General features: G+C 56.7%; 1 protein-coding gene across 5 annotated transcripts in view; it reads right to left on the bottom strand.

Annotated features, from left to right (window-relative positions):
- Positions 1 to 11,193, bottom strand: part of Hhipl1 (HHIP like 1) — a 30,489-nt gene extending 19,296 nt beyond the window's left edge. For 3 of the 5 annotated variants that reach the window (XR_007107258.1, XM_047541632.1, XM_047541634.1), the window contains exons 1-3: positions 10,869 to 11,193; positions 3,943 to 4,589; positions 1,578 to 1,721 (exon numbers count right to left, since the gene is read on the bottom strand). Coding sequence is in view for 4 of the 5 variants with exons in the window: in XM_047541632.1 (XP_047397588.1) it covers positions 1,578 to 1,721; positions 3,943 to 4,589; positions 10,869 to 11,147 (1,070 nt within the window). In the remaining variant the exon portion in view is untranslated. Of the gene's footprint in view, positions 1 to 1,577; positions 1,722 to 3,942; positions 4,590 to 4,697; positions 4,870 to 7,366; positions 7,426 to 10,868 lie in introns of those variants that run through there. The other 2 variants (XM_047541635.1, XM_047541633.1) reach the window with 2 other exon arrangements.
- Positions 11,194 to 12,647: the final 1,454 nt, after the last annotated feature.

The following is a 12,647-nucleotide window of genomic DNA, read 5'->3' as shown; positions in this document are numbered from 1 at the left end:
TGGTAGGGCAGAGCTCCAGCTCAGACGGCTGGCCCCAGAAACCCAAGCCCTTTTCCAGACCCTCTGTGGAACTTCAGTGTCCTCCGTGGTGACAGAGGGTTCTACTCTGCCCTGCCTGTTTACAGGGTTGTGCTAGTGAGTGAAAATTCCACTAGAAAGTGACTCAGATTTAGTTTGTTTCCAGTACCCAGTCCAGTGATCCCACCTAGTAGGTGACATCAAGTGTTGAGCCAGTGATCAAATGGCTGTGATCAAAGTCAAATGCGCCAAGCAGACAGCACAGGAGTCTGGGCTGGGGGAAGGTGAGAGCGGGGTGCAGCTCTGGGGGGTGAGTAGCTTTTGCCTTCACTGATCACACGACAAAAATCACAAGGAAAAATCTGTGATGTGCTCGGAGATGGCTGGAGGGGAATGGCCTTCTCGCCTGTGGTTTCTGATTGTCCCCCTCCCAGCGTGGATGCACTCCCTCCCTCCAGGCTGCCTCTCCAGGCAGGGCTGGTCTCCTATGCCCAGTTGACACAACTGTGTGCCTGCATTCCCACATGGAATTAGCACCCAAGTGTTCCCCCCGTCAGTAGGGACACCTCACAGGTGTCTTGCTAATGGTGATAAAACACTCCCCAGTGAAGCCCAGTGGTCCCCACCATGGGCCTTCAGCTTCTCCAGGGGCTCCGCTGCGCTGTCCTGGGCTGCTCACACCCTGAGCCGCATCAGGCCTCAGGCCTCAGGATGTGAGCGGGTAAAAACGCATAGCAGCAAAATAATGTTTTTAAGTCTCATCCAATTATCCACAAATCCTTAATTTCTATTTTCTCAACCTCATCTCTGAACACATTGCAAACTGAGAAGGCTCGGATGATTCTTACACTGTCACATGTGAAAGCATAAGTCACAAATTGTGAGCACTTTAATTACTGTAATCAACATCATCCTTTCTATTTTTACTTTCTGGGCTAAGGGAGGTTTTGTCGTTTTGGCTAAGGGAATGGAAGAGGCTGGCCAGAGTCCTGAACATGCTCGTTTACACCCACAAGGCTGCTTCTGTGTGCGTGTAGGTGAGTGTGTGTGTGTATACAGAGGTGAATGAGGGCAGGCCCTTGGCGCAAGTCAGCAAGTGGGTCAATGAGACCAACATTACACTTCAGCATTTGGGTCTTTGTGAGTAACCCTGGGGCTGTAAAGACCCTGCTCTGGCCTGCTCCCATTCCCTGGTCCATCTGGGGAGCACCCCTCACCTTCCTCCAGCAGGACCCCATCAGGGCTGGGCTGACCTTCCCATACAGTCACTGATGTCACTTATCAGGCACCTGGGAGATATAGGCTCTGTGCCTGACCCTTGGCAATTGTAAACTGCCTTCTCTCCTCCTGACCAACCTCCCGTTGAGTGATTATTATTCCCCTCTAATTGATGGGAACAAGGGACCTGCCTAGGATCCCCAGCTAGCTGCAGGCTGAGCTGGGACCCAAACCCTTCCCTACTAATGGAAGCTGCTTGGCTGAGGAAGTAACTTCCGGCACCCCAAAAGAGTGCCAGAAGCCCCAGAGTGCCTGCCAATCCAACTAGAAGCAGAACATACTTGTTTTGGGCATTTCCAAACTTTCCGAAGGGGTCTCCAGCCATCCCGCCATCTCCGGTAAAGATGTAGAGGTACCCATCGTCCCCAAAGAGCAGCTGGCCCCCATTGTGGTTGGAGGCTGGTTCCTCAATCTCCAGGATTATCCTACAGGAAGATAAGCCCCCAACAATGAAAATCCAGCCTTCGACATACAAGCCAAGACCAAAACAAGGTCACAGCAACAAACCCTCCTCTCCATTGGAAGCCATTTCACAATGGGAAAAAAATGGTTTTCTTTTTTTCTTTTTTTGATACTGGGGATTGAACTAAGAGGTGCTCTACCACTGAGCCACAGTTCTTTTTATTTTATTTTATTTTTTTATTTTGAGACAGGGTCTTACTAAGTTGCTGAGGCAGTTCTTGAACTAGGACTCCTCCTGCCTCAGCTTCCCAAGTCACTGGGATTACAGGTGAGAGCCACATGGCTGGCTGGAAAAGACCTTTTCTATCCTTTATAACAAGTGATTTTCACAAGATCTGGTAAGTAGGCTAAGCAGGGATAATTTACTCCATTGTGCCAAGGAGGACCTGAAGGCTCAGAGAGGCTGAACAACTTCCCCAGGGTCACACAGCCCATAGGTAGCAGAGCTGAGACTAGAACTCACATCTTCTAGTTCTGGTTCAGTTTTTTCCTACTGCTGTCTATGCTAGCACCTGCCCTACTGTGATTAGGCGAAACTGTCAACCCGACCACTGGTTCAACTGGTCTTTCCGTAATCATGGCTTCCCACACAGCAGCTAGTCAGGTGCACATTCTACATGCACCCATTGGTTAGCTACCAGAACTTCTAAGACCTTGGGCTGGATGCTCGGGCTTCACACCCTGCCTCGGAACCTCCTGACTGCCACTGCAGGGAACTTCCCACTATAGCCCAGCCAGCTTCAGGTCAGGGTTTACCACTGGAGAGCGGAAGCCAAGGTCCTCTGACCTCTGGCTCCACCTCCAGAAACAGCAGGTGCAATAGTGGTGGCTAACACAGACCCTGGGCCCCAGGGCAGACACAGCTGCACAAACACTTTCTCCCTTCTGTTCCTCTAGTCCCAGAGTGGCAGTAGCTTTTTATAGTCACTACTTTCAGGAAACTGATCCTGTCCGTTATCCTCTCTCCCGGCCCTCTCAATGCCTGGGTAGCCAATTTCCTGTAGTAAATTCCCTCCTGCAGGTGCGGAACCTATAATCCCACACCTGTATCCCTGTACACACTTGTAATCCTGGCTACTCAGGAGGTTGAGGCAGGAAGATCACAAGTTCGAGGCCAGCCAGATCAAATATATAATTGCCTGTTATTGCCTGTTTGCCCTCTGACCCAGTTCTGGCCCTCCCCCTACCTGCTCTTTACTAGAGCCGGGTCAACATCTGCAAACTACATTTCCCATGTTCCTTTGCTGGCTAAAATGGTACAGCCAATGGACAGTATTGGCTGGAGACTGGAGTCCGGAGGGCATCTCTCTCTGGTTCAGATGGAGTCCTGGCAGCATCTGCACCTCCTCCCCGGCTCTAGTTGACCTGCCCAGGCCCAACATGGTTCCAGCTGTCACTGGGTGGCCTGGTTCCAGGGTTCCTGGGCCCCAGTAAACCCCCACTTCCGGAGGAAGTGTCCTCCACTTGCTCAACTCAGAGTGGCCTCCCTTCTCTAGCTTGTCCTCTCTTCATCCTAACCCCTGGGAAACTGTTTTCCAATGTCAAATTCTGCCTGTTGGGTCTTTGATGCAGAGGCTGTTTCCCCATCATACCCAGACTCACAGGTGTGCCCTTGGGCCAGGCCAGGTCAACCCCATTTTGAAAACAGCTGGGTCATAAATAATGCACAGAGAACAACTGTGTAGGCCTTGAGGAACTGGAGGTGGCAAAGGATGAAGCCTGGGGGAAGGAAGTTTCCTGGAGCAGAGGATGCCTGTGGGGAGAAGCTGAGGGTGGGGTGGAGGGCTGGGCCTTGGGGCCAGAGCCAGGCAGCCCAGAGGGTGACCAGTTCTGGAGCAGACCAGGGTTCCTGCTGGAATGCTTCCTGGCTGTGTGACCTGAAAGGTCACTAGATCTCTTGGAGCCTCCACTTCCTTATCTGAAAAGTGGAATAAACCATAGGAACTCCTCGGGTTTTAGGAGAATCACATGAAAGGAACCATCCCGAGTGCCTGGGAGAGGGGAGAGATGATGGGCTTGGAGGCCAGACGGAGTGGGCAGGACGGGTTCCGCGGAATGTCTGGTTTGCAGATCCACCCCTCCCCGGGCAGGGGCATGCGCTCCAGTGTCCCCGCCCCGCGATATCAGTGTCTGTGGGTGCTCCGCAGGCCGCCCCCTCCCAACCCGTGGCTCCCGGGAAACCACCTCTCAGAGCCGTGGTCCACGGCGTTCTCATCGTCCTGCGAGACTCTGAACTCGCTGATGCGGATCCACTCGTCGAAGTCGACCCCCACCGAGTAGTAGACGAAGAGCCTGCGGTTGCGCCGGGAGTCGGGGTGGAAGGCGATTCCCAGGAAGCCCCGCTCGTCGCCCTCCCAGGGCGAGGTGAGCACCGCGCGGCTGATGTTCAGGAAGGGCTTCTCCAGGCGCGAGTGGTCGGGCAGGTAGGCCCACACCAGCCCCACCTGCTCGGCCACGAAGAGGCGGTGAGTGCCGTCCCGGGCGTGGACCATGGCCACCGGGTTGCGCAGCCCATTGGCCACCTCCTCCAGGCACAGCTGCAGACAGCCCTTGGCGTCGGCCGCCACACGACCCAAGTTCAAGTTGAGGTTCTCGTTGACCAGTAGGCGTGGGAAGCAGTAGTCAGCGTCATCCAGGGACAGGTAGCGGCAGAACTTGGCACGGTTCCCTTCCAGCGCCCAGAGCTCGCGGTCCGGCGAGAGGTGGCGGAAGAGGCCCCGGCAGGTCTGCCACATGTCCAGGCAGTAGTCCTCGCAGAGCCCGGGCACCGTGCGCAGGGGCGTGGAGGGGTCCTCGGCGTCATAGAGGTGGGCTGCATAGGGCGAGCATTCCTGCAGAGACAGAGAGGGCTCAGGGAGCCGGGGACACCTGTGGGCTGTGTGCCCGTGGGCAGAGCCTCGGTCTGCTGACCCACAAAGTGGGGACAAGGCTGTCTATACCTTTAGTCAACTCCAGCAGCAACCTTGGTCTTGTTTCCCTTCTCCTGTATCCTCTCCCCGTGCCTTGGTGCTTCTGTTAGAACGAACCCTGAAAGCGTCCCTTCTGATACTACCTGCTGCCCCAGAGGCCGCTGGGAGCACGGCTGGGCAGGACCGGCAGCACCACGGCATTTCACATCACTCACCTGCCTCTGGATCTGTCTGATTTTCTCCCTCCCTTTGTGACCCTGCACAGGGCCACCTCCTCAAATCCTCTTTGACCACCCAGTCCACCCCTACCCCATTACCTCCTGGCCTTTGACCTTGCTTTAAAATAAACAAAGAAAAATCAGACAGTCCAGCCACTCGGGAGCTGAGTCAGGAGGAGTTTGAGGCCAAACTGGGCCTGTTTAAACCCTGTTTAGACCCTGTTTAAAAATCAGAAATAAAAAAGATTGGCCATGTAGCCCAGCAGGAGAGTACCCCTGGGTTCCATCCCCAGTATCTCAAACCAAAGGAGCACGGCCTGAGATTATACTAAAAATTAACTGGTTTCTTGTTTGTTGCCTGTCTTCTTCAGAACCTGGGTTCTGGAGGGGATGCTGTTGTATCCCAGAGCCTGACGGAGTCCAGTACATGGTGGGCCCACAGGCAGTATCTTACCCCCCCCCCCCGCCCCCGGCCTTGATCCACCAGAGACAGGCCATGTGCTCCTACACCTGTTTATTGAGTCTTCCTGAGAGCTCAGGGGAGCTGCTGCTGGGGAGCTCAGGCCCATGGCCCCATGTCGTTCAGCACCATGCTTGGGCTAGCGACACGAACGGTCTGGAGTGGGCTCTCGGGGGGCCCTGCTCGCTCCACACCGCGGTGACCGGCATGGGCACATAAACAGGTGTGTTCATGATGCTGTTGCCCAACCACCCCACGACCCTGGTCCCATCCCTCCTGCCGGGCACCTCATTCTCAGCCCCTGGCAGAGGCCCCGAGGCTGTCCCCACAGCAGCCACGGCCAGAGCAGCCTTCTATGCGGTACATGAATCCAGCACCCTTGGGCCCCTCCTCAGGCCTCTGGCCTCACAGGTCCTCTTCCCAGCTCTGCCTGGGGCAGAACCCAATACCTCACGTCCCGCCACTCAGGACTTCCCCACCAGTGAGATGCGCTGGATGTCATGAGGGCCATGTGGGCACCACTTGGAATGCAGGGCAGTCAATGCCATGAGACAAGCCTCTGGCCCCCGGGAGAAGGGATCTGATGGGCGAAGGGCTCTGCCCATCTCCCTGCCCAAACAGCCCAAAGTGCAGAGTGCGGCTGCTCAGAAGTGGCTCCCCCCAGTTCACACTGGCAGTAACCACTCACAACTGCATCCTCGCCCGCTCTCTTTCCCTGTCACTTGTCCCTCTCTCCTGCTGCCTGGGTTCACTAACTCTAGAAAGACCAAGAGCCCCAGAGTTGTGCCTTCGCTCTGCTCTCTGGGAACCCCGGGGGGAGGCAGCAAGGCGGGAGGCCTCCTCCCTGCTCCACACCTCCAGTGCCCACGAGAACCTGAGCCCAAGCGCCGCACCGGAGGCAGCCCGACTCTCCTGATCTGGCTCTGCCCCCAGCTCCTGCTCCTCCCTCCTTCCACTTCCCGACGGGCCCTGCCCTGCTGCAGACCTGCACCTCAGCAGCTGCTCCCCAGCAGTGCACCCTTCCCCCAATGCCTCTCTGGCAGGCAGTGTTCTCCGCATCCTTAAATAATAAAGATGAACTAGCTGGACAAATAATAGTTCCTGGTACTGGGGCAGACGGTGGGCCAGCACTGTGCAGGGTGCTCTTTGTGAACCTGCACTTCCCCCCAAGGCTTCCATAGGGTGTTCTTATTCTGCATGACCTTACACGAGGAAGCTGGGACTCCAGAGGAAGTCCCCAGCCCAAGGTTGCCTACCACAGAGTAGGTTGCCTGACTCAGCTCTGGGCCCCAGAGAATTCAGGGGATGCTCCTCCTGCAGCGGAAGAGGCCCTCACCACCACATACTCTACCCCAACAGGGAGGACCAGGCTGAGTTCCAATAGGAGGTCTCTGGAGGCAGTGGACGACTGGCTGACCTCCCAGCTATGTTCTCAAGCTCCCTTCCAGGGGCCACTCACTCCTGTCACACAATCATGGCTTCGGTCAGCTTATGGCCTGTCCTGGCCCCTATGCCACTGTAGGGCTGAGTCCACCTAACAGGCAAGCATCGTGGTGTCCACTTGGAGCTTCTGGTCAGTCGCTGTCCCAGGCCCAGGCAGAGACACCACATCTCACATGCTGACTCTGCCAAAAGCAAACCAGGTGGCCAGGTCTTGGCTCTGTGCAGTGCAGTGTCTCTGATGGTCCCCTGGAGCCTCCTGTGGGCCCATCACCAACTGTAGGTGGACCGGGAGGAGCTGTGTATGTGCACACCTCATTCAGTCTTTGCAGGTCAGGGTCATTGTGACTCCTGTTTTACAGATGAGGAACTGAGGCTAAAAGAGGACACGTTCCAAGAAGTGGCCAAACCAGGGCTCACACCAGAACTCATGCCCCCATCATCTCTCTAGATGAGCCAGGAATGTTCCACTCCACACATGTCTACTGGACACAGACTGTGCCAGGCAGCGTCCTCTGCTCCAGAGACACAGTGGAGGGAAGAACAACTTCTGAAAGCCAGTCTGAGGGCATGCCACTCACCAAAGACCAGGCAGGACCACAGAGGGCACAAAAGGATCTGGAGACCTCGGCAGCCACCCAGCAAATCCTAGGTCCATGGTCTCTTCCTTGCAGTCTGCATACTCTTACTTAAACACAGGGCAGACATGGTACTGGGACCAGAGCAATCCAGAACTACGAAGTGACAAGGAGCACTGGTGACCACTGTTGGCAGAAAGGACAATGAGGCGCTAGGCCTCCCAGTGTCCAGTGGTGGAGAGGGTAGAAAACCACTCCAGTATACTCAGCTGACTGTGCCATGCAGGGCAGACCACCTGCCACCTCGCCATCCCAAGGTTGCCACCACATGGCCACTGACACTCATGACTCATGGTCCTGAGTCCCAAAGGCCTCTTATGTCCACCACTCACTCTTGAGGAAGATGGAGCTTTGCACAGAATGTTCTCTCCATGGGACACTCCTCCTCACCCACTTCCATGTCTGCCAAACTCCTGTTGGTGACGCAAGGCTGGACTCAAAGTCCTCTCTTACTTTGGCTTTCTCCCAGGGCTGCTGCTGGCCCTGCAGACACTCCCACCGCATGTGTTCATGGCTCAGGCACAGCATCCACTACCTTGTAACCCTGCAGCTTGCAGCAGAAACTCTCCACTTCCGCCATCACCTCTCCATCGACAGAGGTGGCCTGGATCCTCTGCTTGGCTAGAACTTAATTATCTCTTTGCATGCCTGTCCATCTCACAGACTGTGGGACCCTCTAGGGTGGGCATCCGAGGACCCAGCACATAGTCAGGCTTCAAAGAGAGAGGCAGTGTTGGGAGAAGGGCTTTGGAGCCAGAGCGCATGGTCTCTGTGTGACCTTGGGCAAGCTCCTGTGTCCACATCCTCATCTATGAAAGGCATAAGAAATTCCAACCTCACAGGTCGTCAAGAGGAATAAACCAAGATGATACATGGGTTTGTTGAGTAAATATTCCAATTCTATGAACTATTAAAAAGTAACTGAATATTCCCTCCTCCAGGAGGCCTTCCTTCCCTGCTCCTGACACCTTTCTGCGATGCCCTCACTGGTTTTGGTAACTGTGGTGCATCTCTTGCACATTCTGGTAAGTAGCTGCTGACTGTCCTAAACTGAACAAGGGGACTTTGAGACTGGGCCTGCGACTTGCCAACCACCTCTGGGCCCAGCACCAGCAGAGGGCCAAGCCTTACAGGAACAATCTTCTGAAGGCGTGAGCCTGCAGAGCACCTTTGCAGATGTCCATCAGAAACCATGCTAGGGTGACCTCAGGCACCTAGAGAGGAGGCCACCTCAGTTACAGGGGAAGTTAGCATGTGGAAGGCTCACAGCAGCCATGCTGGGGATGCACGTGACACAGCTGGTCTTTCTCCTCCAGGGGACACAGGCATCAATGGGAGGAAAGAGCCTCCCTGCCTCTCCAGGATAGATGTGAGGCCCGAATGCCATCATTGGCTGAAACCTCTAGATAAGGTGCCTGGGCTGCCTTCCTGGGAATCCGGAGATACTGAATCTAGACACGGTCTTGGCTGGCAGAGAGCAGTTCTCCTGCCAGCGATCTCCACAAAACCCCGTCAGGGAAACCAAGCCCCAGCCACAGCCGCCCTCTGCAAGCTCACTCCAGACATGAGGTCACTCCCAGAGACGCCTCGGCTGGAGGTGCTAGCAGACACTCCACCATGGGTTGCTCAAGGCCAGGCCGTCCTGGGAGGTTCCCAAGAGAAAGGAGGGGCCTCCTACCAGCAGACCACTCCAGGACTGGCTTTCCCTTCCTCCTCCTTGGACCTGTCTGCTTCACTGTCTTGATGGGTTCAGTACCTAGTAGGTGTTCAATAAACAAAGTGTGCTATGAGGACTGGGGGTAGAGAGACCAAAGGACCTGATCCCAAGGAGTCCCCAGGCTTGGGTAAGATGCAGACACTTAGCCAGACTATTCAGCTCTTAAGATGCACAGCATGAGGGGTTCAGCAGAGTCTGGGGCAAGTGGTGGGCAAGGAAGCACAAAAGAAATTTAACTGCAAATACCGAATCCCTTGTATGAGCCATTTAATTTGCATGGCAACACGGGACAGTTAAGACATCAGTTCCCATTTTATTTATTATCATTGTTGTTGTTGTTAATAGTAGTAGTAGTATTAGTAGTACTGGGGATTGAATCCAAGGGCATATAACCACTGAGCCACCTCCCCAGCCCTTTTTAAATAGTTTATTTAAGTGACAGGATCTCGCTGAGTTACTTAGGACCTTGCTAAATTACTGAGGCTGGCTTTGAACTCACAATCCTCCTGCCTCCACCTCCCAAGCCATTGGGATTACATCGTGTGCCAAGGCACCCAGCCCATTTTTTATATTTTGAGACAGGGTCTCTCTAAGTTGCCCAGGCTGGCCTCGCTGCAACTAGTCATTCTTCTGCCTCAGCCTCCTGAGTCCCTGGGATTATAGGCATGCACCAACACGCCCAGCTTCTGTCCCTGTTTTAAAGATAATGTAACTGAAGTGCAGTGGTGATATTCCCAAGGTCACAAAGTCAGAAGGTGGCAAAGCCAGGCTTAAACCCCAGGATGTCTGGTTCCAATCGGCCCTTCTGCCCCTTCCCCTCCGCCTGCTCCCTGCTGATTGAAGTCTGGAACATTAGCTGCACCCGCCAGTGGGATCGCTCCACACCTGAGCGCTCTCACTGTGCAGTTGATAACCAGGCCAGCCTTAGGGCTCCTGGCGACACCCTATTTCTGCATTCAGTCAGCCAGTTTTTGCCCACAAGGGTGAGGCACTCAACACTAGACCCTCACAGAAGGAAAAGAGCTATGGCAATGGGGAGTGGGCAGAGGTCTGCGGGGAGACGTCACTCAGGTGTCTTGAGAGAATCTCTTTCAGGTGAGGGTGCTATCCCGGTGGGGCCATCCAGGTGGGGACTGGAAGTGCCCAGGGAATTCACCCAGGGTCCGAGGGTCCACACAGGTCAGGTCAGGGAGGAGTCAGGGGCGGGGCAGGGATGGGGCAGGGGCTCTCATAGGAAATAGTGTTCCCCAGACCTTCTGACCAGCCTGGCACCTTGAGCACGCCCTCTTCAGAGCCCTGATCCCCTCGCCCCTGCCGCGCAGGGTAGCAGGACAAACGCCTAGGCATTCTGGTACAGACCAGGGGGGGGTTCCACCAGGTGGAGTACTGCGGGGCCGACACCAAGGGGGCCCGGCGCAGAAAAGCCCCTAGTCTCCGAGGGACTAATGATATCACCTGTCCTTTCAGCGTCGGGAGAGCAACTGAGGTCCGGGAAGGCTCAGACCACGAAGCTTATGAATGACAAAGCCAAGAGCTGTCCGAGGATGCCCGGCTCCTCGCCCGGTGCCAAATCACTCCCTCTAGGCTCCTCGCGTTCCCAAAGCCAAGGACCCACTTCCGATCCTCGGCCCACTGGCGTTCCGATCTCCGCTCAGCGACCCGGTGACCAAGGCCCCCGTGCACGCGCCCGCCGCACCGCGTGCCCGCCCAGCCGCCGCGCCCACTCACCTGGCACAGCAGGTCCAGCGCGTAGCCGGCGCACGCGGCCCACACCCGGGCGTCCACGCGGGCCGCCAGGGCGCCGAAGCGGTGGGCCAGCGCTGCATCCTGCTCCGGAGCGCAGCAGCCGAAGGCCGAGTACTGCGCGCAGAAGCGCAGCGGCCGCGGCGGCCGGAAGGGCGGCCTGAAGTCCAGGCACTGCGGGTGCGCGGCGGCCGGGAGCGCCCGCAACGCCAGCAGCACCCGCAGCGCCAGCAGCGCCCCGGCCCCGGCCAGCCGCCCCGCCATGCCGCCCCGCCCGGCCCGGCCGGGCCCGGCCCGCAGAGGAAGAGGCGGAGGACGGCACCCCCGGCCCGGCGCAGCCCCCGAGCGCCGCCTCCCGCCTCGCACGCACTCTCCCGGGGCGCTCGCGGCAAAGGTCCGCCCCGCAGACCTTGAGTTTGGGGACCTCCTCTGCCAGGAGGTCACCTCTGGCCAGGGACACCCTGGCGGGACTAAAGGGAGAAGCGCGCAGAGCAACCGCCGCACGGCCTCTGTTCCCGCTCAACGGGTAGCCTGTTCCTCCGCTGGAGCCTTTCTGAATTCACCGCAGTGGCCTGGCCTCGCGGAGGCCCCGTGCGCCGCGTGTTTCACGTTTTCTCCGGGGACTCGGCTTGTCCCCCGCGGTGCAGGTTAGCCAGAGAGGTGAAGGACTCCCGGGCCCAAGGCTCCAGTCCCACCTCCTACTGAGCTAGAGGAGGGACGGATGCGACGGATGCGAAGGAGACAGTGATCAGAAACTTTCATGGAGCTAAAGTGAAGGCGTGTCATAAAAGGCAGGCGCTGTTTACCTCTGAGTCACAAAATTGAAACCTGAGGATGGGGGCGGGGAGGTTGTGGCAGCCCCCAGGGTCCACCCTTGGCCCCAGCCCAGGATTCTTCCCATTCTCCCCTCCTGGGCCAGCAGTTCCCACAGAGCCCAGGACCTACTAAGCCTCCCTCCTTCCACTCTGGATGGAGAGCCCTGATGGGTCTCCCTCCTGAGATGGGGATCTCGCTGCCCACCCTGAAGCTGCTGCCCCAGCTTCAGGACCCCCCACCACCAACAACAACCCACTACACACATACCCTGTCTCATCAGACTCAGGATCTTACAATGGCAAAAACACCTAAGGCTTTCCCAAGTGGGCCTCATCACCTGCCCACCCTGGAATGCCATTCCCCATGGGCTGCATCTGGCAAACCCCTGCTTAGTCTTCATGACCCAAGTCACACACCCATCCTCTGCAGGGCTGGGAGTAGGTTAGACTCAGCAGGACTGCTGAGTCTCAGGCCTGAACAGGCAGTGATGAGTCCAGGCCTCCACACAAGACCAAGCATCTCTAAGTATCTCAAACAGTAAATCTAACAGAGAATTGACGACAAAGAGGCCAAAAAGTCATACAGGGCACAGTGCAGCAGCCTGGAGTTCAGCAGCGGCAGGAAGAGTCTGCAAGTCCCTGACTGGACTCAAGGCACTATGGTCACTGGGCCAAAGCCTGTGGGCCAGTTCCATGGAAGCTGGAGATGGCCACTGTCAGAGATCATTAGAGACAGACAGAGGGAGGGAGGCTTCCTCCAACCCCCCAGCTCCTGCCAGCTCCTGGGCAGCATGGGACACGGTGACTTTGTGTTGAGGCCCATTATACACATAAGGGACCAGAAGTCAACAGCTGGACTGAGCTGAGTGGGAACCTGGGAAATGCAGCCTTGAGTCCCCACTCAAGAGCAGGACAAGGGCAGAGCCAGTGGGGTCTGAGGGCACACGGA

This window comes from Sciurus carolinensis, chromosome 2, assembly GCF_902686445.1.
Source record: "Sciurus carolinensis chromosome 2, mSciCar1.2, whole genome shotgun sequence".
Taxonomy (NCBI): domain Eukaryota; kingdom Metazoa; phylum Chordata; class Mammalia; order Rodentia; family Sciuridae; genus Sciurus; species Sciurus carolinensis.
The sequence above is the reverse complement of the archived record's forward strand: the minus strand, read 5'-3'. Positions and strand labels throughout refer to the sequence as shown.